General features: G+C 47.2%; 1 protein-coding gene across 1 annotated transcript in view; it reads right to left on the reverse strand.

Moving 5' to 3' along the window:
• TM2D3 (TM2 domain containing 3) overlaps positions 1–27,153 on the reverse strand; it is a 202,143-nt gene that overhangs the window by 135,937 nt on the left and 39,053 nt on the right. Inside the window, exon 2 of the mRNA XM_069624763.1 lies at positions 20,191–20,283. Within this exon, the coding sequence (XP_069480864.1) occupies positions 20,191–20,283 (93 nt within the window). The remainder of the gene's footprint in view (positions 1–20,190; positions 20,284–27,153) is intronic.

A 27,153-nucleotide genomic window follows, 5' to 3' on the forward strand; every position in this document is an offset into this window, starting at 1 on the left:
TCCGCTCAGGTAGTCGATGGGGGTGGTAGTATACCCCACACATGGCCTTGGTCTAATACAATAAACTATAGGTTCTGTGACTCACACCAGGGGACTCAAGGGAGGTAGGGGGATGTAATGGTTGGGGTAATGTTTGGGAAAGATAGTTGGAGGAGTAAGGGAAATCAGGGTAGGGGATTGTGCTGTGCAATAGATGCAATTAAGATGTCGCTAGATTTATCAGTTGATTTAGATGTCCCACATTGTGGGGTTGAGAAGTACCCAATTCAAATGCCCGTTAATGAATATTAGGGGCCTCAACACCCCGATTAAAAATAAGAAACCGGAGAGCTTGTTTTGGCGCTACCAACCAATGTGCTATTACCAATGTGCCATTTGTTCTCAAGATAATTGACAAACTTGCCTATTTACAGTTACAAGCCCATGTCGAAAAATATAACATCTTGGGTACCTGTCAGTCGGGCTACAGGGCTCGTCACAGGACTGAAACAGCAATGCTAGTTCTTCATTCTACCTTAGCTAGCATAGCTGATAACAATCACGCTGCTTTGCTCATGTTATTAGACCTCTCCGCAGCCTTCGACCTAGTTGATCACAGCTTACTGGTGTCAAGGCTCGGGGAGGTCGCCAACTGCTCCGTAATTGCATCCAGATGGATTGCTTCCTTTCTGGGTCCCAGAATGGTGAGGGTCTGTGTTGGCGATAATCAATCTTCTCCAATATCTCAGACATGCGGAGTTCCTCAGGGCTCCTGCCCATCGCCTCTGATTTTCAATCTTTATATTCGTCCCCTTCTTGACCTCTTAAACAAATTAGGAGTGCGATACACGAACTACGCTGATGACACTCAGGTGGTCATACAGCTAAGTGGCGCCTATAGCAGCGATACAGTAACCATCAATAAAATATACAAAGCCATACAAAATTGGATGGCCTGCAATTCACTTGCCCTGAACGACAAAAAAAACTGAACTCCTCATCGTGGCATCTAAAAACACCCGGGCGAAACTCGACTCCAACTATGCTAGTTTCCACATTGCCAACAATACCATTCTCGTCCAGAAGAAAGTCAAGACCCTAGGCGTCGTTCTTGACGAAGAACTTTCTATGAAGTCTCACGTCTCCAGCATTAAATCTAGCTGCGGTCTTATAAATAAAAGAATAGGCTATATTCGACCATTCATCTCGGAAGAAAACTGTGCCCTTCTGTCCACTGCACTGATCAATTCTAGATTGGATTATTGCAACAGCCTCCTAGCGGGCACCACAGCCTCCAATATCCAATCATTACAAGTGGCTCAGAACAATGCTGTTCGTAATATCTTCAATCAGTCCTGTCGTACACACATTTCCATCTTTAGGAAAAAACTTCATTGGCTTCCCGTTAAACATCGGATAACGCACAAGATATTAACCACGACCCACAAATGCCTCAGCCTCTGTAGCCCCACTTATTTGTCAGCCTGCATTAGCATTAAATCTAACGCGAGGAACCTTCGTTCATCCTCTGCCACTATTCTCAAGCATCCAAAATACAGGACAGCCAAATTTGGAGGTACCACTCTTGACGCTCAAGGTCCCCTTCTATGGAACAAACTCCCAGCCCAGATGCAGCAGATTCAGGACTACACTGCATTCAAACGTGCTGTAAAAACCCACTACTTCAATCTGGAATAACTCTTTGACACCTCTTTCTTCTTTGCCATGTGTGTTTGTTTGTTCAGTTTTATGTGCGCCCTGAGGCCTACGGGCATGTTGGCACATTACAAGAATTAAAATAAATAAATAAATACATAACCAGACTAAGTGGCTCTTCAAGAACCCCATATCCGGAAGCTGGACAAACGCAGATTACGATTGAGTCAATATCCTGCAATATTTCCAGCCAATGCACTGGGCAAGTTGGTGGGCGTGTTATAGCGCTTAGGCCTGGTACCCAATAAAAGTATTCTGTACACTGTCACATAAGGAAGGAAGACGCATATTTCTGATTTTAGATCTAAATGCCTTTACATTCACTCTAGCTACAATCTATGCTCCTAACTCAGGCCAGGAAGGTTTTTTGAAATACACTTTGGGGCAACTCTAACCCGGTTACTAGTCTTTCCATCAAAGATTTATCATCGAAGGCAAGTACCATCAAATTTTTTCCAATTAAAAATGTTGCATCGAATTCCCATACATAAAGTGCAAAGTGTTTGTTCATCGAAACCCTTGCATCGAATGGATATTCGATGAAACATAACTTTACAGGGAGCTGTCCAATCATTGAATTTATATTTTTAACACTGGACAGCTCCCTATAACTTGTGGTATTAGTTTAATGGGGGAGTCTCCATCCCCCTCAGCCCCCAGAGGTCCTCCTCCATGCCCCAACACCCCCCACCAACACCCATTTACAAAACGTAACCCTTGTCCAGTGCTGAAATCTTTAATGTATTTCAGCACTGCACAGCTCCCTGTAACTTGTGGTATTTAATGGTTATTGGGAGAGAGGGGGGAGGGTCTCCCCCTCGAACCCCCCTCAACTCCCAGAGCTCCTCCCCCTAACCCCCATTTTCAAACATTAACCCTTTCCTCAACCCACTGAATTTCCAACTCAAACATACATCTATTTTAAAGGTATGTTTGAGATTGAAATCCATCGAAATTCATTCAATGGAAGTGCATTTTCATGGAAATGCATTTCAATGAATACATTTAGTTGGATTTTAATTTGATTGAACATTTTTCGATGGAAAGACTGGCTACCCTCGAACCCTCTATGGAAGGGGAGCTACTACTCTTGGGGGACGTTAAAATGTCCTAGGACCCGGTTAGAGATCGAAGTATTGTTACGCGATACATCAAAGCGCCCCCCATTTGAGGCATTACAAAAGATGTGCACAGCTCTCTTTGGTGGATGCCTGGCTCTGGGAAAAAGAAAAGAGCTATACATTTTACTCACTTGTGCATCGTTTGTTCTCACGCATAGATCATGCTTGGGCCTCAGTCTCCCTGATTGATAGGATTACCCATATCGAGACCCATACGAGCTCGCTGTCGGATCGCTCACCAATAACGATAGACTTAAACCTATGTAAAAAGACTCAAACTTTGGGCATGGAAATTCCCACTGGAATGAATGCAAGATCCTGTGATCAGAGAGAAAATAGAGGTACATATACAAGAATTCTTTCAGCATAACCAGGTTGGGGACGCTAAATGGAGTGTAATATGGGATGCCTTGAAAGTCATGATGAGGGGGGTTCTAATAGTGGAAGAGGGCGCGAGATGTAAACCGAAGGAGCATCTCAAGCGGGTACTTAAGAAAATAGAAACAGACACTAGTGCGACTTTACAAAAAGAGTTCAGGGCCGCTTCTGGGAGGCTTAACCTGTGTGAGACAAAGAAGGCAGAGAAAACGTTGCTTTCCCTTAAGCAAAAATACTATATAAAAGCTAATAAAAAATGGATCGACTTTTAACAACTCAGCTTCACCACAGAGCGGCTTCCCTAATTATACAGCGGATCCAGCTTCCTTCTGGTGAGGTGGTTACCGAGACCTCCTCTCACATCCTCGCACGATTTCATGCGTTTTATACAAGATTATACCAGTCAGAACTCCCAGACGTTCAAATACAGCTAGAATATTTGGAGACAGTGGCCTGCCCTCGCCTAGCGCAGGTAGACAGTGAGCGCCTTGAAGGAGTTATTACTCTAGAGGGGGTACTGCAGGTAATTCATGATCTCTCTGAATAAGTCGCCAGGTCCAGATGGGTATCCCGCGGGTGTCTATATAACATTTCAAAATATTCTTTTGCCCAAATTAACCCAATTATATAATTAATTTGCCATCTCTGGTGGTATCTCCCAGACCATGGAGGAGGCAAAAATAGTCTTGTCTCCCAAAACAGGCAAGGACCCGACTAATTGTGGGTCTTACCGTCCTATTGCTTTAATGAACGTAGACGCAAAGATTTATGAAAGAAATGTAGCCAATAGGATGAAGGACCTACAGCCATCTTTAATTAGTACAGATCAGACTGATTTATTAAGTCCTGACAAACGCATGATAACATGGCACATATTAGAAAAAAAATTAAGATTACGGTGGTTCTTGTTTCCATCAATGCAAAAAAGAATTTGACCGGGTGGAGTGGTCATTTCTTTTTCTCACTTTGGCAAAAATGGGGTTTGGACCTAAAATAATATACAAAATTAGGGCTAATTACAGGCAACCCTTAGCGAGCATATCAATCAACAGCCAGTTATCTCCCCCTAATTGGTTATAGCGCGGGACTAAATAAGGGTGTCCTCTGTCTCCGCTTTTATATGCTATACATTTGGAACCGATACTAGCCAAAATTAGGCAGACAGAGGCGATTAAGGGAATTTAGTTCAAGGTTTTTCACATAAAATCATGGCATAGGTGAAAGATTTTGGTGGCTTCTGATCCATTAAATACCTTGCAAGCAGCAACACGGGAATTTGTGAAATTTGTGAAGGTGGCAGGGTTAAAAATAAATGAAATTAAATCAGAGGTTTTGAATTGATCTCTGCCCCCCTCGGAGATGCAGATGTTACGGTCTGGTACACAATTCGCATGGGCGCAAAAAGCGGTCACACTGTTAGGGGTAAACCTACAATCAAAGGGGTTTTCAATGCTAATTATCCCCCTATGTTGAAGACAATTCAATCTCATCTACTGGGATGCGGTCCCCTCACAGTATCTTGGTTGGGTAGGATCAACTCGATAAAAATGTTTATGCTTCCAAAAATTCTATATTTGTTTCAAGCATTACCTAGTCGGGTGCCCAGCTCATTTTTTTGAAATTTGCACAAAGCAGTCTCTGCTTTTATATGGAGAGGTAAACCCGCAAGGATAGCTTTGTGTATGTTAATGGGCTCTATAGAACAGGGCGGGATGGGCCTACCAAACTTAAGGTAATACTATCATACGGCCCCGATTAGGGTTCTCAAAGACCGGTGGGATGCAGACTCAGGGGAAGATGGGTAGAGTAGAGATGGAAAGGGCAGTGGGGGGTCCCAGGTTGGGGATAGTGTATGGCTACCTAAGCAAGACCGTCCAATTAAAAGCAAGCTAGTGTGATGGAGCTTGGTGGAGGAGGTCTGGAATACAGCTATGAAAAATTATCAAGTGACATCGTTTCCCTCTCCACTGACTCCATTATTTTTTAACTCCCAATTCGCCCCAGGGCTGGAACCTAATGCTTTTGCGGCGTGGAAGAAGACGGGGTGTATAAAAATAAGAGACATGTTTCAGAGGAGTGAGCCTAAACCGTTTACGCAATGCAAGCAGGAGCTCGCTTCCAATACTTTCAAGTGAGACATTGGATTCTAGCTCCACCAATACGAAATGCTGCAATCAGAGATTTTACTCCATTTGAAAAATATGTCACATCCAGCCCTGGCAATAAAGCCCTTATATCAAAAGTATACAAATTAACGGTGGATATCACTCCCGAAACATCAATAAGATGCAAACAACGTTGGCAATTTTCACGGGGGGAGGCGATTCCAGATGAGGTTTGGGAGGATCTGTGACGTAAAATACCTAAGCTTACCAGGTCACTTTAAATTAGAGTGTTTTGGTACAAACAGTGGCACTACACTCCAGATCGTGTAAGAAAAATGTTTACCACTAGCTCTGACTTATGCTGGAGAGAATGTGGAATGCTGGGGGGACTGGAAGTATATCTGGTGGAGCTGCTAAGGCTGACGCAATACTGGGGAGAGGTTAAATACATATATGATCCAAATGTTTAATCTACAGGGACCCAGGTCTTCAAAGATCATGTCTTTTGGTAGTGATAGAACAATTATTGAGGCAGAGTCCAAAACATACTGTGAAGGCATTTGCGATACTTCAGTTGGCGGCTTTGTTGGTGATCGCGCAGAAATGGGAATCAAAGAAGGCTCCTCACATCGCCGATTGGTTCTCCAAGGTCTGGAACTTTTTGGCTTTGGAATGGGTGACGTACTCCATCCAAGGGGAACATTTCAACTTTTCCAAAGACTGGAATACGGTGCTGAAATGTCTGCAGGAAGATTATAATGTGAGGTTTTGTCCGCAAACATTTCGAATTACGGGAATTATGTGATAACATCTTTAATAGCCTGCAACTGCATCGCAATATGTTCTACTGTACTATACTTTAAACTTTGCAAAGTGGGGTCAAATGGGGGAGGGGAGCAAAGGGGGAATGTTCATGTGATGTTTATCCAAAATGACAAAAAACATTTTTTTTAAATGATCAGTGAGTAAAACAAACATCTAATCTCTCTGATAATAAAAATAAATTTACTTTATAGAAAATGGCATTGAAAGCACATTGAAAACACGCACTGCTAAAAATTACATCTAAAAACAATACTCTAATGTTATATGCTAATTACAGAGATTAAAATGCTTATATTGGTTGATATTGGTGTAGACTTTTTAAATAAAATAAAGTGAGAAAAGGGTATACATTGCAGAGATTACTTAACCAGGACGGGAAGATACTCACTACCTTATTGGCCAACAGACTTAAAAAGGTGATAGACAAATTGAGACATTCAGACCAAACGGGATATTTCCCAAATAGGAATATCACATGGAACCTACGCAGGCTCCATCATGTCATCTACTGCACCAGGGGCAGTGGTGACTTATGAAGTGGCCTCACTGGACATGGTCAAAGCATTTGACTCTGTTCGATGGCCGTGACTCCTGGCTACACTGAGTAAATTCGGAATGGGACCTACATATATCAAATGGGCACGGCTACTGTACAGTAAGCTAGTCATGAGAGTGAGAACGGGAAATCAGATATCGTAACAGTGGGAGCTGGAGAAGGGCACGAGACAGGGTTGCCCTTGGTCACCTATGCTGTTCATATTAGCTGAAGAACCCCTGGCGGCATAGCTGAGGGAGGAATACCTGCAAGCGGGGATAGACATACATGGTGGGCGTTACCTGATCTCATTATATGCAGGCGACATGCTGTTATACTTACAACACCCTGAGACTAACTTGCAATATATTAGATGTCCTGGAGCGCTATGCAGACTTGTCAGGAATCACATTTGGAAAACAAAAATCGTGCGTGTTCCCTCTGGCTGGGTACAGCGGGAGGCCAGTGCAGTTTACTGGAGCTTCCAATACAGTGGGAGATAGACACGTTCCGGTATCGTTCCGGTATCTGGGGGTAGTCATTTATCATGACCTCGATATCAAACACACACACAATATTCAGAAAACTGCTGACACATGGCAAAGTCCATGGGTTTCTGGACAAGGTTGCCACTCTTGTTGATGGGGAGAGCAGCGCTGCACAAGATGGTTGTTCTTCCCAGGTTTCGCCACTATTTCACCAATATCCCGTATGAGATCCCAAAGGACTTCTTTAAGAAACTAGTAGCTGTGTGTCATGGGTTTCTGTGGCGCAACACTAGATATAGGATGGCACTCAGAAACTTGTAGAGACCTTATGATCAGGGCAGGATCAAAGTCCTCAACTTTGATGTGTGCTTTGTGGCAAGTCAATTGCAGTTTGTCACAGGTTGGTTGTCGGGGGGGGGGGGAGAAAGGGTATACATTGCAGTATAGAGCAATAGAAAGTGTCCTAGTAGGGATTGTTGACAATACAGAAAACTACACTAAAAGTGGACTAACCGTTACTTGTAAGCAGATTCATCGAGCAGGTTAAGAAATGGAGAGATGCCGATCTCCGTTGTGGATTTCACAGATGTTATCTTGGTAAGTGTTTGTAAAGGCTTACATAAGTTGGTGTGTATGTGAATGTCGGACTGTTTGTTCGCACCCACCAGACCATTATGACAATGTTTGATCACCTGAATCCAGCCAGTGCAGCCCCCTGCGAGGGCACCCCCACAGGTGCGAACTGCCATTGATGCTGGAGGGGGGATGGATGAGGATGGGGGGAGCACGATAGGCCAATGCACGTGTTATTGCACACCAACATTTTACAATACTCTTATATGTTTGGACGTGTAGTGGACTTGCAAAACATTTCTCACAACTGTTCAGCTTGAAATATTTTAATTTTTTTTATTGTGTTTGGTGAGGTGGATGTCAATGCCACTACAAATTATACTGCTGCAGCCGAGGTACCAGCTGCATAAATCCATGGTATTGTCCGCCGTCACTGGGGAATTCATCACGAATGGCTTGAACCACACAGGCAGGTATTACTCTTTGGATGCGAAATCCCAGTCTTCCATGAATCCACTAGGTAAACACGCGATAAGCTACAAGCCTATAGAACCTGTATAAGAGATACAGATGTAGTTTAGTGCAATTAACCAAATAATTGAATTTTTTTATTTGTACTATCTTGTAAAATGTACAGCATTGTTTTGATTTAAAAGGTACCTTTTCATACAACGTATTGACAGTACTTGTGATTTCAAGTAAGGATCAGTTACAAATGTGAACACACATTAAAGAAAGAAAAGTTAGGAAATTATTCAATTTACACAAACATTCTCACGTCAGTGATCCGTCGAACTTAGGTTATGTGTCTCTATTGTCAAATAAATAAGATATATAGAGTGAACATACTCATTACTTGTATTATAAGAGCAAACTGTAGCTTGAAGTTCGTGCATAAGGACCATCATCATTCGCAGCACAGATCTTGTAAGGCGGCAGCCCTGAAGTCATGCAGCTCAGTAACGCATAGTAGTGGTGTCTCTTCTTCAGCAATGTAGGCCAAGCAGCCAGAGTTTTCTCTGCAACACCAGTTCTCCACCAGAGTAGGCAAAACCTCACAATGAAAGCAGGTACACCAGGTGGAAACGTCTTCCGTACGACTGGGTTCAGGCTCCAGTGATTTCACCTAATTCCACATCGTCTCCAATTTTATCTCTTTCAAGGATCTCCTTTTCCGAGTATTTGGGCTTGTACATTCAGGGCTGAATTGTTGCCAAAGTTCCTGAATAGTGAAGAAGCACAGAATCAAAATGAACACCTTTTTGTTTGTGTAAAGCAATGAAAAGAGGTTTCCCCATTAACACTGAATTTTAAAGAAAGACAAGCAAAGAAACAGCCAATGTCACAAAAGCACGTCGTAAAAAGGCAAGATTAGTAGTCCCAAACTGTAAAAATTCCCATGGACACATGCCTAAATATTGTTGGGTAAAGACCTCTGTACATAATATAAGAAATGAAAAGCGACTACTGGGTTAATACATTTTAGGGCGTAGAAGTACTTGGCAGAGAGCTGAACAGAGTAAAAACAAGTCAGGGAGGATCCAAATTAAATACACTGACACGTAGGAAAAAGAAACTCCAATGATGTGCGATCAGAAATGGCTTGTTTATACTTGTCGAGAAACGAGGCGTCTTGCCATTTCCATGGAGACAAGTCAATAGATTGCGCACAGAGTACATTGACATGAGACGTGCATTGGCGTTGTGAAAAGGGGCGTGAGCATCTAGTGATAATGTTAGGGGCCGGTGAAACGCATCAGTGCCGCAAGGGCAGTTAAACTTTGGGTGATAGATCAAGGGATAAGAATAGCACAAGATGGCTGTACCCGAGCCGTTGTTTTCGCATGTGTTAAAGTGAGAAACACTCAGTTAAGTTGCAGTGGCAATTTATTTAAGAACGATCAATATATGCTCTGAAATACATGCCCGATCCATTTGGCCAATAATATTTATGACCAAACTACCCCTTTAAGGCTACTGGAGGCAAGGTCAACTGTTGTGAGTAATCAGTACTGCGCTAGTATCCCAGTGCGATTTGTATAGTAAAAGAGGATAATATGTACATCATATTACCTGGGTGTTGATGGTTTCATTTGTCAGGGGGTGCAGCAGACCAGGGTTTGGGTGCCATGCAAACAGAAGGCACACTTAGCCTCTGCCATTCACTAGCTTCCTGGACAGAGGCTTTCCTGGGAGACTAAGATAAATCCTGGCCTCCCAGTCAGGTTACCTGTTTTGTTAAATTATGGTTGGGTTGGAGGTGAGGAAGGAGGAGCGGACGGAAGAGAATGAAACAGAGGAGGGGGAAGGCTGGGGCGTGGGCTGCACTGAGAAGAGGGTCATGCCAAATACAAGATTGTGGCCAAGAGCAAGTACAAAGTGAAATCGGCTGCTACAGATACAGCTCTTACTTCATCCACTTGCAGGAGATAGCTGTACGCCTTGCCGAGATCAGACCAAGTCCTGCCCAAGGCTTCCAGGTCATGTGACGTGCCTCGTTCAACTTTAGAGCATCAGGAAAGGCAAGTGTGGCACTGGCTCTGCTGAGGTGAGAGCCGAGACAAAGGTTAGTGGCCAAGAGCAAGTACACAGTGAAATTAGCTGTTGAAGAAGCAGCTCTTACCCATTTCATGTGAGCAGAGATGCGTTGAAACCTGCTTTTCCTCAAGCCCATTTGCCTTATTTGGGCAAGAAAGCAGGCATATGTTAGGGTTCATTTGTTAAACTAGGAAAGCCTTTGTGTGATCATTTCAGATGTTCTTAGGAGCAACTGATATTTAAAAGTGGGAATTTAGACAGTGATAATTTGGATACTTACACAGTTTTGGCTTTGATTATGGGGTGCAATCCTTTCAGCAAAGGCTGTTTTGGAGCTGTGTAGTATGTAAAAGCATCAGAGGGTTAGCTTCCCTATTACGCTGCTCACTATAACATGGACATCGTCACTAGCCGCCACACACAGTTGCATACCCTTTAAAGCCTACAACTTACATTAAAGTTAATATTTCCAAACAGGGTAAACAGATCTGTAGCTGCTGAACATATATGGCATTTGCCATCCCTGCCTAACAAAGGGATATATATAATGAGACTAGATTATGTATGTTTGGATTGAATCAATGCAATTAAAAAGAATGCATCAGTCAAGGACGGTTTGCTGTCACAGCTACTACTTGAACAGTAAGAGGAGCCCTCTGCGACAAACTAAATTCTGTCCTAAACTATCTTCTTGACTTTTATGGACTTAGTACAATTCAATATGGAATGTCAAACACTTTTCTAAGGGAATGCAAACTAAAGGTCCCACAGTGCACTTGCTGGTAGTTCAGAAAATCTAGGTGTTTCTATATTACACCTTAAAAATTCAAATCAAATTCCCAGCTGTCAAAAAGGTTAGCTTTCCTTGCACTTTCCAAGACAGGGGGGGAAGATTACTAACAGGTCTCAATTCCAGTACTTGGTACCATTTTGTAGTTCCTTGGTTTCAGTCTGTAGTTTAGTCCATTAGTCATTGATGCTTGTCCATACCTTTCTATCTGCAAATTAGTACACTTGTTTTTAGTCTGCACTACTCTTGATAATTCGCTTGCTGCTCATTTTCTCTGCTTTCGTTGATTTTTTCCATCCACAGCTCTTTATTACCTTATCCAGTTATTTATTTATTTTAGTTAGTTCCTTGTGTAAGGTTGTATGTCTGTTGTCTATTGTGCCATATGTGTTAACAGTGGGCTGCTTCTGGTTTGAGAAGGGGTTCACTATTTTGCTCCACCAGGACGCATCTAGATCATTGTCTTGTGGGCATGTCCTAGTTTGTGCTTTAGAGACGTCTAACTAGTGCTGAACCTACCCAGGAGCATTCAGAGCGAGACACTGTAATCAAAACTTGCTCAGAATGACAGTCCCTGTATGGTGGAGGGAAATCCTGAGCCTATTCTGTCCACAATCAATCGGATGTTTGTTTTAGTAGTGTAAACCCCTTTTCCTTGGAGGTTTCAGCATAGAAAGGGCTCAGTGCCGTATTCAGAAGCAGGCTCTGAATTTTAGTCCTTTTTTTGTGTCTGCCACTCTCCACACGGTGGTGGTTTTGGGCACGTAGTTTACAGGACCATGAGAATGTGGGCACTACCAGCAGGGGGAGCGGGGCCATGTATGAGGTGATTTCACCTCAGGTTTGCAGGGAGCTCCCCTGCTGGTGAAGGAAAATGGAAACGCTGGTTGGGCATATCAGCCCGACGGAGGTTTGTAAGGAGAGAGAGGAATCCGGGTTGAAGCCGAGACTTCTCCAGAGGGCACCGAGGCCCTCTGTCAAGTCTGTGACTCCAGCCCCCTTCACCTCAGGCCATCAGCGTATCAGCGTATCGGTGTGGTTGGCAGCTCTTCCCCTTCCCCACCTAGGACGGAGAGTGAGAGCAAGCCATAACAGGGACCGTTCATTACTCGGCTCACGAGGCAGCCGGGGCTGAGCAGGTAAAAGGCACCCGAAGAGGCAACGGGAATTCCCGTTACCGCTAGGCAGTCAGCTGGGCTTTACCAACGGGCCGGGTGTTTTGCTTCATTTTAGCCAAACGTTACTTGGGTGATACTGGTTGTTTTCACCTCTGGGTGCACAGAGGTAGAAGGTTGTTTACTCAGCTTTGTGTGTTTTACATGCTCTCGCCTCGACCCTGTCGGTCGGGTGCCATATTCAGTCGGTGGTTATCGGCCATTTCGTCAAGAGAAAGATCAGTGACAAACTAAGTTGGTAGCCAGACACAGGGGGGGGGGGGGGGGAGCATTTTTCTCTCAGGAAATGTCTGTGACCCTAGGTGTCAACGAGATATCAAAGGTAAACATGTTCTGCAACAAGAAAAACTAGTGACAGGAAGAGTTATTTATTTGTCACATGAGAAACTCACTTCCAGGGTGCACCTGTAGGCTTTACTCCATTGTACTTATCAAAGGTAAAAGTGTCCGGTCAACCCTGAGACTGTATGTTATGTTAAGTTAAAGGTATTTATATAGCGCACAGTCACCAATGGAATTGGTCCTGAGGCGCTCTTGCGGATCTGCAAACAGGAAGGAGGGCGGGTAAGTTTAGTCGGGAGGAGGGGAGTAGGAGAGTGGTAGAAGTGCTGTGCTGTTGGCAGATTCAGCTCGGTATACACAGAGTGCTGGGCTTTTGTGCAAGTATCGGATCGGGCGAGACCTTAGGTTTTTATGTGTTTTTGCTGTGGTGTGGTAAAGTGCTTGCAGATTTCTGGGAGGGAAATGGTGGTGTGGGTTTTGTGTGGGTTAAGTATGCAGAAAGTCGAGGGTTGGGTTAGTGGGGTCTGTATTCTGATGCCAGGCAGAAAAAGATGTTATTTAACACAGTAGTATCTGACATCACCTAGGTAATATCTGTGACCAGCTATGTTAGGTATGTGAAAAGGGCAGGGTTCACTTAAAGAAGAGAAGTTTGACATAAGATGGTATCTATTTAGCGCATGTGCAAATAGGTCATACACAGGTATGTTATGAGAACCCCCGTGGTCAAAGATCTATGGTGATGTAGGGCCAATCTGCATATTGTTTTATTATTACGAACGGTCTTCCTAATAAAGATACATTCTGATAAAGCGGACTCCCACTCAAACAAAACAAAGAAGTCTGTGGTTGTTTATTGGTCGTTGACCCCCTATGAGTGTTGCTTTACAGGTCAAAACTCTTTGTCTTTACCTGCATGCACCCTCTTTGGGTAGCTCCTTCCTGATGGCCACCGCACTCCCTTGGGCTATATAGGACTCTGGCACATGTGTGCCGTGGAACAAGTTACTTACCTGTAACTGTTGTTCTCCAGCATGGGTCTGGCATGGATTCACATGCTCATGAATATTCCCCGTCGTCAGGCTGGGAATCCTCGGTAAAGAAAAAACCAGTATCAGTTTCGTTTCTGATCTGTCTTTCGTAGTAGTGACCAATCACTGGTCTCTGCGTCATACTGACCACAGCCAATGACTGCCCTCTACCTAAGCACCGCCTCTGGCAGCCATCTTCAGATTTGGAAGCACGTGAAGTGGCAGTATGACCAAGTGAAGAGCCGCAGAGGGGTAGGCGGGAGGGTTCGCATGTGAATCCATGCCAGACCCATGCTGGAGAACAACAGTTACAGGTAAGTAACTTGTTCCTTCTCCAGCATGGGGTCTGGCATGGATTCACATGCTCATGAATAAAGAATACATAGCAGTACACACATGCACAACCACGGGAGGTGGCAAAGGCTCAACATTAAGCATCACATCAAACTCAACATTAAGCATCTTACCTCCTCACCAGGCTCACCTCAGGCGAACAGGTTGCGCAGCACTGCTTGGCCGACCCTGTACTCCTCCCTGGAATCCCGATCGACGCAGTAGAATTTCATGAAGGTGTGCGTCGACCTCCACGTAGCAGCCCTACATATGTCCAGCAGGGGCACACCAGAAAGAAACGCCGTGGTAGCTGCGATCGCTCTGGTGGAATGGGCTCTCGGACGGCCAGGCAGCGGTCGGTTTGCCAACCGATGACATTGCATGATACAGCCGGAGAGCCATCTGGAAATGGAAGCCTTCGAGAGAGCCTTCCCCTGATTGACAGGTCCAAAGTTCACAAAGAGTTGTGACGTCTTCCGAAAACACTTCGTGCGGTCCACGTAGAACTTCAGCGCTCTAGCCACATCCAGCGAGTGCAAAGTCCTCTCAGCAGGCGACGGGAAGAACACAGGCAACACCAAGGGTTCGTTGAGATGGAAGTCAGACGGTACCTTGGGCATGAAGGAGGGGTGCGTCCTGAGCACTACCCTCGTGTCGTGAAAAGTCAAGTACGGGGCCTTGCAGGAAAGGGCCTGGATCTCTCCCACCCGTCGTGCGGAGGTGATGGCCACAAGAAACGCTGTTTTCCACGACAGAAACTTCAACGGGGACGAGTGCAGAGGCTCGAACGGAGGTCCCATGAGCTTGGTCAGCACCACGTTGAGCTCCCACGCCGGGGCCGGAGCCTTCACCGGCGGGAACAATCTGAACAGTCCCTTCATGAACTCTTTCACCAGACGATGAGACCACAAGGAACTCCGCCCCGTGGTTCTGGTGTATCGGGAGATCGCAGCAAGATGAATCTTGATGGACGAGTGTGCCAGTCCAGCTTTGGCCAGCGTCAGCAGGTACGGCAGTATCCGGGGAGCCGTAATCCGTAGAGGGTTAATCTTCTGTGCGTGGCACCAGACAGAGAACCTCTTCCATTTGTGTCTGTAGCATTTAAGAGTCGAGGACGCCCTGGCCTTTGCAAGAACCTCTCTGCTGTCGGCCGGTATGTCGTATCCTCCAAACTCTAGCGCTGCAGGAGCCAGGCCTGCAAGTTCAGCGATTTCGGGTCGTGGTGGAGGATGGCGCCTCCTTCCCTGGAGAGTAGATCCGCGTCCACCGGCAGCTTGATTGGCGGGGACGCTGACAAGTCCAGAAGGACCGGGAACCATATCTGCCTCGGCCACGCAGGTGCGACGAGGATCATCCAGCACCGTGACCTCTTGAGCTGGTTGACGAGCCGGATTAGCAGTGGCAAAGGAGGTAACGCGTAGAGGAACAGGCCCTCCCAGGGGAACGAGAAAGCATCGCCCATGCTCCTCGCCTGGGGAAACCTGCTGGCGAACCTCCGGCACTTGGAGTTCGTCGCCGTCGCGAACAGGTCGATCTGGGGTGTGCCCCACCGTCGGAAGAGGCGATCCACTAGATCCTGCCGTAGTTCCCACTCGTGGCACGAGCGCAGCTCCCTGCTGAGTGAGTCAGCAATGGTGTTTTTTATCCCTGCCAGATGAAACGGCACCAGAAACAACCTTTGGGCGACGGCCCAATGCCACAGGTCCTGCGCCTCCTTGGACAGTGCTGGGGACCTGGTTCCGCCCTGTTTCCTGATGTAAAACATGGTGGTGGTGGTGTCGGTGAAGATCCTCACCACCTTGCCCTTGAGGGACGGAAGGAAGGACCTGAGGGCCCAGAACACTGCACGGAGCTCCAGGACGTTGATATGGAGGGACTTCTCCGTCGGGAGCCAAAGGCCTCTCGCGTGCAGATTTTCGGTGTGCGCTCCCCACCCTTCCAGGGAGGCATCCGTGGTCACTGTCTCCTGGTGGTCTGGGGTCTGGAAGTCCATGCCCGCCATCAGATGCGCGCGGGTGCCCTACCACCGGACCGCTCGGCGGAAACTCTCGTCGAGTGTGATCCTCTCCTCGAAGCCGCCCGTCGTTTGGATCCAGCGCGCGTCCAGGAACTCCTGCAACGGGCGCATCCGGAGCCTGCACATGGGAATGAGGTAGATGCAAGAAGACATCATTCCGAGGAGGGACTTGATGGACCTCACCTTGGCCGCGTCGGAAGCCAACATCCGCTGTATCTTGCCCAGGATGGACCTGGTCCTTTCCTCCGACAGGGAGGCCAGAAGGGACACTGTGTCGAGCTTCGCTCCCAGAAACAGTGCGTTTTGCGCGGGTACCAGGTGGGACTTGGCGTAGTTCATGGAGAATCCCAGGTCCGTGAGAAGTTGGACGGTCCTTGCCGTGTGCTCCACGGCGAGCTCCCTCGTCTTGGCTCGGATGAGCCAGTCGTCCAGGTAGGGGTAGACGTGGATCCCCTCGCGGCGCAGCTGCGCCGCCACCGGTGCAAGGCACTTGGTGAATACCCTGGGTGCCGACCGTAGTCCGAAGGGGAGGGCTTTGAACTGTTAGTGACGCCCTTGGACCACAAACCTGAGGAATTTTCGGTGCCCCTTTAGGATGGGAATATGGAAGTAGGCATCCTCCAAATCCAACGACGACAGGAAGTCTCCTTCCTCCAGCTGACCCAGGACGTGCTGGAGGGTGACCATCCGGAACTTCTGCGCCTTGATGAATTTGTTCAGACGTCGCAGGTCTAGGATGGGGCGCCATCCTCCAGTCTTCTTCTTCACGAGGAAGTATCTTGCGTAAACTCCGGAGCCCCGAAGCCTCTTTGGGACGAGTTCGATGGCGCCCTTCCTGAGCATCGCCCTTACCTCCAGGAGAAGCTGAGGGACGTGAAGCTCTTTCCTGGCCACGGGGGGACGCGCGGGCACCTTCTTTGAAACTCGAGCACGTGGCCCCGGGCTAAGGCGTCCAGCACCCAACGGTCGGTGGAGATGGACTCCCACACGCTGACGAAGCTCGCCAGCCGGCCTCCCACCGGGGTGCATCGGTGGGGGCCCAACCCCACAGTCGGTTCAATCCTGTTTCGACGAGGCTTTGCCGCCTTGACCTCCTTGGCGACGACGGCGGGGTCCGGCAGACTTGCCTTGTCCTCTGTAGGCCTCCTGAGACGACGAGCGGGCCGCTTGACGGTAGGTGGAGAAACCGCCGCCGGAACCTTTGGAGGCGCCCTTGCCTCCGCTGCTCCGAAAGGGCGTCCGTCGTTGCTGCAGAACCCCAAGGGCCCGGGCCGTCTCAGTGTCCGCTTTAATGGCCTGAAGGGAATCGTCCACTGTTTTCCCAAACAGGTTGTTCCCATCGAACGGCATGTCCAGGACTCTGGTCTGTACGTCTTGACGGAAGTCCGTAGCCTTGAGCCATCCACGCCGCCTAAGGCACACGCCGTTGCCCAACTGGCGAAACCCAGTGTCGGCGATGTCCGTCGCAATAGTGATGGCGTGGTCCGACGCCACCTCACCTTCCTGTAGGATCTCCAGGGCATCCGCCCTCTTGTCGTCCAGTAGGAAGTCCAGCAGGGGAGCCAGTTTGTACCATAGCTCCCTGTCGTAGCGGGCCACGATAGCCAAGGCGTTGGCCGCTTTAATCGTCGTTGCTGCAGACGAGATGACCCTGCGTCCCATAGTGTCCAATTTCTTTCCCTCGCCGTCCGGTGGGGAAGTCGATGTGGAGGCCGCACCCCCCCCCCCGCTTTCTTCCTGGCCGCCGCGGAGACGACGGAGTCCGGGGTAGGCTGCGCCCGGAGGCACAGGGGGGCCGCGTCCGGGACCCGGTACTTCTTCTCGTACCGGTCTCTTCTAGCTGGCGTAGTGGAAGGGTTCTGGAGGAGGGCGAGGCCCTCATCCCAAATGTCGTCCAGTAGAGGCACCGCGAGGACCGTCTTCCTCTTGGCCTCGCGCCGTTGATAAAGGAATCCTTCCTTTTTCTTCTCCTCAGGGCAGAGTTGGAAAAGCTCGGATGCCCTGGCGATCATGGAGTGGAACGAACCAATCTCGTCGGGCGGAGAAGCCCTGGTGGGAGGTGACGACGGTAGATCCTCGTCGTATACCTCGTCGTCCGTACCCGTCGCTGCCCTGTCAGTCCCCGTATCATCCCCTCGGGTGGACGGGGAGGAGGGCTGGACGGTGCGCGACGGCTGAAAAGGAGGTGGAGGGTGAATCCTTCTTTTCTTGGGTGGGGGAACACCAGAAGGTCCCGATTCAGGATCCCCCGACGGGAGAGGTTCCTCCGTCGGCAACGGTAGTCTCGTCCTTATCTCTGAGCATAAGGACTGTATAGCCAACAAAATGGCCGCCGAGTTGTCTTGCGGCGCTGGCAGAGGGGAATCCGACGGGCGATCAGGGGCCCCGTCGGCACCCTCGACGATGTCGTCGTCACCTGCGTCGGGATCCATCCCGACGGGCCGGTCTTCTTCCACGCCAAGGCCGTGGCTTAAGACCTCGATCAGCTCTTCCTCCGAGATTGAAGCCGAATCTACGACGACGCCCTGCCCCCCCTTTTTCTTCCCCGCCGGATATTTCACGGGGGTCCTATCGATGGGCACAAAAGAGGACTCCCTCCGAGGTGGCAGGGAGACTCTGAGCCCCGAGGTCGCCACCACTGGTGTAGCCTCCACAGGCTGAGCCAGGGTCGCCGCGACAGTATCGATAGAGGGCTTGGCCGGATGGATTAAGGCCTTCACCACCTTAGGTGCGCCCACCGCCTTAACCTTGAGGGGGGGACACTGCCTCGCTCCCCCTCCGATGGGGCCTTTGAGCTCGACCGGGGCCTCTCCAGGAGCTTTGCCGGGTGCTCGCCCTTCCTCTTACCCGACCCAGAGCGTTGGCTCGTGGCTGAAGGTGCCGGGGAGGGTGCGCCCTGCCTGGCGCCCGTACAGCCCGACCGTTCGGCGCTCCCGGTGCCAGCGGACTCGCGGTGCTTGGCCTTGTGTTGGACCCCCGTCGCCGGGGCGTCCTCAAAGGTTTTAGAAGACCGCTCGGATTTCTTCCTCTTCTTCTCGCCTGACGGGCTCTTCCCTTCCAGCCAGTTGGCGAGACGTTGATGGCGGTCCTTCATGGTCCGCTCCGACATATTGCCGCAAAACGCACAGTCCTTCTCCACGTGCGTCTTGTCCTCATGTAAGCAGTAGAGACAAAAGGAGTGTTCGTCCTCCTTAAAGACGTTCTGCAGCTGGCATCCAGGGCAGACCCTGAACAGCTTTCCGGGCGTCGAGCTTCCCTTCTCCTGGGCCATGTCCGGGCCGGAGAAGCTTCTGGAGTCCTCCAAAAGCGTAGCTCGACGAAATCTTCACCCTTGAGGGGCGCAGACGAATCCGACACGGGTCCCCGTTGATCGGATGGAGAGTTGGTGGAGCTTGAGGCTCTTTTGACCGAAAAAACGAAGTTTTTTAGCAAAAAACGTGAAAAAATAGCACTAACGCTCGAGAGCAATAGCACGAGGATCCCAACACATAAATGTGCGGTAAAAATCTGAAGATGGCTGCCAGAGGCGGTGCTTAGGTAGAGGGCAGTCATTGGCTGTGGTCAGTATGATGCAGAGACCAGTGATTGGTTACTACTACGAAAGACAGATCAGAAACGAAACTGATACTGGTTTTTTCTTTACCGAGGATTCCCAGCCTGACGGGGAATATTCATGAGCATGTGAATCCATGCCAGACCCCATGCTAGAGAAAAGGTGTTACACCCCTCCACCCCCCCCGACCCCACTCCCCCATACTCCGGTCTCCTACAGGTAGCTATGCACTCATTGTTTTACAGGATGAAACAACTGTAAACATCATCACAGGGAGAAACACCTTATAGTTGGAATCCTTACCGCTGTTGTGACTGTGGCAGTCTTCCTTGCTCCTCTTGTGCACTATGCTCTCTACAGCTTTTAGCTATTAATAGGCCCCCTCTCGACCCACTGACATTGGCATACCGCCGGATTTTTCTTGCAATTGATCATACAGTAATATTCCTTGAGAAAAGGAGACTGTGGTGTGTAATTAATGTATGCAAAGGTTTCATTCAAACTGTTCTATCCATCAAAACATTGTAGAACAGTGCAGATTGGAATGTCCATTCAATCAAATCATTGATGTACTGAAGACCTTTCGCACAACAGCCACTTTCTAATAAAAAACAAAAATTCACTTCACCACGAAAACAAAACATAATCAGCTGTGGTTCATTCTCCCCCCAGCAGTGGCAAACATGACAATGATAACTATTTTGCAATTCATACTGACAGCATATAGTTGAGACCAAACCATTGACTTTACCTGCCGGTCTTGGTCCTGGGACCAAAGTGTATGGGGGAGTTGGATCTTTTAATGGTTGTGCCAGAGGCTGTGAGTGTTCAAAGCTCAACGATCCTGTAGAAAGAAAGGAGTTGCGCCATTTGTATTAACATACTTTAATAACATTATTTTAACGTACAGTTTAAGTTGACAAAGAGAAAGAAATCTGGGGTACAGGCAGGGTTCAGTTTTTAAAAACCTACTGCATGAATCTAATCTCATTCATATGATATTTTATTTATAGCGCGTCTATATACAAGTGTTTCAAGGCACAACGGGGCAAGTGAAGGGAACAAGGGGGAAAAAGACAACGATCTTACTAGGTCTAGTGACATTGAGATCACGCAAGTACAGGGAGAGGAAGGGGAAAGAAGTGCAGTACATAGGATCAACAAAAACACAAACAAAACAAGAAAAGTAAGTGCAGCCAGCAGATGGCAGTGCAAGGGTTAAGTGCAGGCAGCAGGTAATTGGGATAGGGTTACAGATACAGCCCCAAACCCAAGTGCAGGGTTGCCAGGCAGCAGTGCTGGTGTGCAACTGGGAGGGCAGGGATCTGGGCCCGAGGTTCAGAGGTCAGCCAGGTAACCAGTGTCGAACAGGAGATCAGCAGGGAAGAGGAAGAGAAAAGGCAGAAGCAAAGATGAATGTCTTAATGTCTAGCTACTTAATGACATCACAGGCTATTTGAATTTAATTTTGAAAAGCGACTGATTCAAGCTCTAAACCGTCCAGCAATGAATTACTCTTAGAATGTATACGATTCCATTCCATGTATGTCATAGACAACGGTTTCATAAACGACTATTACCCAACGAACCTTTCTGTGTGAACAATGCCGCAGCTCGTCCAGTGGGCCACAGATCACACAATCTCAGCAGTGAGTGCTAGACTAATTTCCCAGCTACCTTTTAGTCCTCCATTAGTACCTCTAACTGCACACGAATAAAGAGCATCATGCAATAAATCTCGTAGTATTATCCTCGTATCCACACCCGGATCCGTTTCTACAGAGACACTCCATACCATCTACAGTTTTTCCTTTTTCCCCCGCCAACCCCATCAGTTTCAATTTTATGTGAAAGGCCTTCCTTATACAACAATTGAAAATCTGGCTAACATACACACGAGCCACCATTAACGTTTATTTACATTACCACTCTCCTCCGTCACGGACCATTTATAATGAGCCATACAGTATATATGTATTCTATTGAATAACGCTGCCACTATTGAACACTACTTCTTTGGAAATAGGAAAACTCTGAACAGGTCTTTATATGTCTAGCCTTGAGACATACAGTGATCGGACTAGACATCGTTTACGGGGCACAGCTCTTTGCCTTTCTAAGAAGAACCCTATGACTTTTAAAGCCATGGTCTAAAAACAACATGCATTTGCCCGCAAAAAATACTTTCAGTGCCCTCAAAAAACTAAAACCTCACTAGTCTCATGAAACCCTAAGCACTGAAGATGTTACATAGGCAGCAGCGTTGATGGTTAAGTGTGCACGTTCATAGGAACACCACTTCTTGAAATACTAATGAAGGGGGTGTCTTTTGATGACATTGTCCCAAAAAACAAAAGGTTATATCTGGATTTTATTTGGAAAGCTTTGTGCTGATCCATCAAGGATGAGAGCAAAATTGTTATTTCCATTTGAAATCCCATGCGTCCTCCCAGAAGAAAGTTTTAAATCTGAAAAGTAATGTATTGGCAAATGACTATCTGGATTTGATTGCTAGAAGCCAGACATCTAGGATTTGTGAACTTTAACTCTCACTGTAAATGCCACGGAAGAAAAACGTTTCGACGCGAGAACATTCAATGCATCTCTCTCTTGCCTGGGCACCCTGGGTGTGGGCAGGGAGGTTTTGCATGCCCCACAGTGATGAATTCTGGCCCTTGCTTCATGTTTGGGACATCAAATTAGCTCTCTTGGGCGTTAGTCGACAGGTAAAACAATTGCCTGCTTCTGCTTTTTTCAACATGGAATAATAGGTTCCAAAAGGAACATTGAGTGAAGAGATTATAAAAAAGATCACATAAGGGAGTGACCTAAAAACCCATTTCAATTTTTCACAGACAAAAAAATATGGATACATCAACTGCATAGTAAACAAAAGCTATATAAATGTATTTAATACTTTTGGAAACATATCATTAGAATAAAGCCAAGAAGGGTCGAAGATGGCCGACATGGGTAGAGGACGTGTTTGAGAGCCTCTCCCCACTGGGTCGCATTGAAAAGGGGGGAAATAAAGCACGACAGCTGACTCCGGCTGACTAAAACACCATTCCGATCAGAAGGGGGACAACGCTCCACGGATTGCCAATATCCGGGTGCCCAATGACAAGTCAGGAGAAACAAATGCCGTGTTACTCACAAGGAGGGACGGGCGCCTCATCAAACAGCGGGCGACGTGATACACCATCCGAAACCTTCGAAAAGCAAAGCAGCTCTGAACAGGAAGGATTGAGGAGTAATGCCTCGGCCCTGATCTGATGTAGGGGGGCGGGGGGACCCCGAAAATCGAAAACAAAGTGCTTGCTACCGCGACAGCAATCAAGAGGAAGAATAGGAGTCCACAGCAGTGGACGTTTTCCCCATAGCTGGCAGCACAAACACCCGAGCACTGCCTGAGGCACTTCTGGGGGACGGATCGACAAAATTGTAGCAGGCACGAGTGGGGTGTGCCCCCCAGCCCCCCCACATAAAACGGCGGTCAGCACGGGATAAGGTAGGGTGACCAGACGTCCCGGTTTGGCTGAGACTGTCCTGGTTTCTGGTGTTTTGTCCCCCTTTCTCAAGATTAGGTTTCCATTGGAAACTACAATGGTCCCGGTTTTTGGTAGTCGGTCTTTATAGCTGACAAGCGTGAACGCACAATCTGACACAGAAGAAATTCTCCAATTTACAACTTAAATGGTGTTAGTTTATGATAAATTAATTATAATATATGTTTATTTGAATAGTAACTCTTAAACCCCCTTCTCCTCCAAACACTACTGAAGTGTAGTGCCTTGACAGCCACTTTCAATTGTTAGTCCTACTTTTATGTTAGTTGCCCTGTCCCGGTTTTTTACTTTTTAAATCTGGTCACCCTAGATAAGGAACAGTCCTGTGGCCCATGAAAAAGGTGGAAGGGTACATATCGCAGCAAAGGTGTTCATCAAGTCTCTGGTTGGAGCGGGCGAACAGGGGCAGTGGAAACAAGAACTATAACACAGGAGGAGCAGAAACCCCACAGAAGGTGGCACTGGGGAACTCCCAAAACTAGAACCTGGTTAAAGATACTCATACTGAAGAGGTGCATATAAGTTGGCAAGTAATGGTAAGAGGCCAGGACTGCTCCCAGAATAGGCCCATACTATAACGGACGCCGACACCCCCATGTCCAAAACAAGGGGGAAAAGCGGCAGCAGAGGCGACCCAGCAACCCCCCAAACCAAGCACACAACAAGGACCAAGCACCTCTGGGACACAGAAACAACAGCGACCTCAAGTGGTGGAGGGAATGAACAAAGCTTACAAGAACAAGAAATCAATCCAGAATGAACAATGATGCTGTAGAAAGAAGACATGCATCAATGGTTTAAGGAATTGCAGGACCAGTTTATGGCCTCTTTTCAAACACAATTTGAGACTTTAAAAATAGAAATAAAACAATCTGTGCAGGAACTAAAACTGGATGTCACCAAGCTGCAAGAAAGGATGGACACAATGGAAAGAGCAGTTCATATTTTGGAGGACTCCACCCAAAAGACGGAGGAGGCCCTGGAACATCTTGCACACACGACCCATAATTTGGAAATACAAAGCGAGGACCTAGATATTCACTTGCGGAGATCAAACATAAGAATCAAAAACCTCTTGGAAAAAATGGAGAATAAAGACTTGAGAACCACTACCCAAAACCTATTTGCAGAAATTCTAGCGGGTGACACAAAGACATGGTCCAGCTGGATCGGGTAGGTCCACGAACGTCAGGGGAACCTGGGAAAGCCCCCGAGATGTCCTGGTTGCAATACCATTTTATACGCAGAAAGAACTGATCCTACGGAAAGCAAAGATAGCAGGACAGGTACGAATCAATGGAGAGGAGGTGCAACAATATCAAGATCTCGCGCAAGCCACACTACAGAAGAGAAGGTAGATGGGCCCAGTGGTGACATTTTTAACATCTAAACAAAGGTACAAATGGACATTTCCTTTTGGACTGCTCTTTACGTGGGAGGGACAACAGTACAGGATCACTACATGCGAAGAAGGAGAACTAATTCTTAACTTGCAAGGAGATACTCAGGAGGCGGGAGAGGCACAACGAAGTGGAGACAGACTTGGAATGGAGCAAGGTCACGAACAACAGTAGAAAACCCAACAGAAAATGACTGGGAAAGAACATACCAGGGACAGAGAGCAATGATCGCAAGGTCGATAAGTAAGAACGAGAATGGTGACATTTAAGTGGCCCCCGAGGGGAATAAAAAAAGATTTTAAAAAACTGTCAAGATAATTAAGAACAAGCGGCCCATGGGGGTGGGATAGGAGACGGTTCTTGGAACTCGAGTGGGGCTTAGCATTCCCCACGCATATAACTCTGGAAGGTTTGAGGGCCAGGCGCGGTGGACATACCGTCCGATGCGGTCATAGGAACCTGAACCCTCCTCAGGGTGTTGGGGAAAAGTGGGGGGCAACATGTTGGGGAAGTTGGGGTTAGGTGGTGAATTCCAGAGGGAGCAGAGGCGGGGGTGTAGATCCAGGGACTATAAAACAAGCATGCATGAATAATAGGATGGCATCATTTAAAGTAATGACATAATGTAAGGGGACTAAATGCCCCCAACAAAAGGAAAAAGGTGGCACAACTGGTGAGGGGAATGAAGGTAGACATATGAATGTACCAGGAAACACAAATTAAGAAAAGACAACTAATGCTGAGAGGATTTTCTCAAACATATCAAGCTAATGAAAGGGAGAAAAAAAAGCAGGGGCAAAGATAGCAATACGGGATGGACTGGGAATACGGACAAAAGACACCTCGACGGATAAGGCGGGGCAATTCTTTTTCCTAAAAATATTATTTAGAGATCGGAAATTAACACTGGCCTCGATCTATGCCCCTAACACTGGCCAGGATGGTTTTTTGAGGGGGGTCCTCTCAAACTTGGAAAAGTTCGCCACTGGGGAAATTATACCGGCAGGGGATTTCAACATAGCATGGGACCCCCAACTGGATAGGAGCTCCACTACACCAACGGGGGAACAGGTCCCATCAAAGGCGCTGAAAAACAAAATGGAAATGTTGGCACTTCATGATACTTGGAGGGAGTTAAGGGGACAAGAAAGGGGGTATAAATATACTACTAAACATGTCCACTCCTCACAATTAAGGATGGACTATAAATTGGTCTCCACAGGATTAGTGGGCAAAGTAAAAGAGGTTGACACAGGATCCATCTCGCTCTTGGACCATGCCCCGATTATGGCAACACTCATTTTAAGCCATACCAAAGAGGTACTCTGGAAGTGGAAGTTCCCTATGGAACAACTACAAGATCCGATCATGGTGGACTGCATAAGGGCCAAAATAGAGCAATACTTCGCAGATAACACCACACGGGCCATATTGTTGGGAATGTGCTGAGTGGGGAATTGATAGCCATACAAGCAGGAAGGGAACAGAAACGCAGTTGGAAGTGGAATCGGAGGGAACATTGAAAGAGATTCAAGGAGGAATACCCAAGAATCTGAATAAGGGTTTGAAATTAGCACAGAGACATGTACAGGGCCAATTGGGAACGCTATGGAGCAAACAAGCAGAAAAAGCACTCCTACATAAGAGCCAACAAGGTAGATAAACTTCTTGCACGGCAACTGAGGGTTAAGGAGAAGAATAGAACAGTTATTTAACTCCGAATAGATAGGGTCATGAGAAGGCAAAAGACGAGGATAGGGGTGAGATATTAAGGGAGTACCATCAGACGCTATACACTTATGAAAATCCTAGAGCAGATAAGCAGGAGGAATATTTCGAAAACTCTGCCTTGCCCGGATTCCTGACAGGGAGATACTAGAGGGGGACCGAACGCTAAAGGAGGTTAAGAAAGCAATTAAAGACTTACCACCAAGAAATAAAGCACCAAGGCCAGACGTTACCTAGACTGCTTCTATAAAATGCATCAGGACATCTTAGCCTCAAAATTAACAGAGTTGTTTAATACGTTCAGAATAAAAGGCAATGTTACCCGGTCAAGGAACAAGTCGAAATTGGTAGGGTTCCCCAAACAAGGGAAGGATCCAGAGCTTCCAGGATCGTATCGTCCAACAGCCCTTATTAGCTTAGACGTAAAGCTCTACACGAAGGTGCTGGCAGATAGAATATCACATTTTCTCCCCGTACTCATAGCACAAGATCAGTCAGGGTTCATTCCAACAAGATGACATTTGATAATACGCGTAGGGTATGTCATTTGATAGAAACAAAATTTAAAAGATGCATATTTCGGCAGTGCCCTTTTCATTGGATGCAGCGAAAGCTTTCGATAGGGTGGAGTGGACGCAATTATTCTGCACAAACGAAACGAATGGGGTTGGACAGAATTTCCTCCATATGGTGATAGCCAATTATCACTCACCTTGTATGTGGGTTGCCCTTAATGGAATGTCAGAACCAGTGATCCTGGGGAGGGGTACAAAACAAGGGTGCCAAATATCGCCACTATTATATGCGATCTTCTTGGAGCCATTATTGGCAAATATTCAAGAGGCGTAAGAGGTGAAAGAGATAGTGTTGGCAGGAAGGGAACATAAAATGATGACATTCGCAGATGATATCCTGGAAGCACTAACTGTCCCGGAGCTCTCCCCCGATTGGACCATATGAAGGAATTGGAAAACTTTGGGGCAATGTCTGGACTAAAAATTAACCAACATAAGTCGG

Source organism: Ambystoma mexicanum, chromosome 11 (assembly GCF_040938575.1).
Source record: "Ambystoma mexicanum isolate Mex_15411 chromosome 11, UKY_AmexF1_1, whole genome shotgun sequence".
NCBI classification, from domain to species: Eukaryota; Metazoa; Chordata; class Amphibia; order Caudata; family Ambystomatidae; genus Ambystoma; species Ambystoma mexicanum.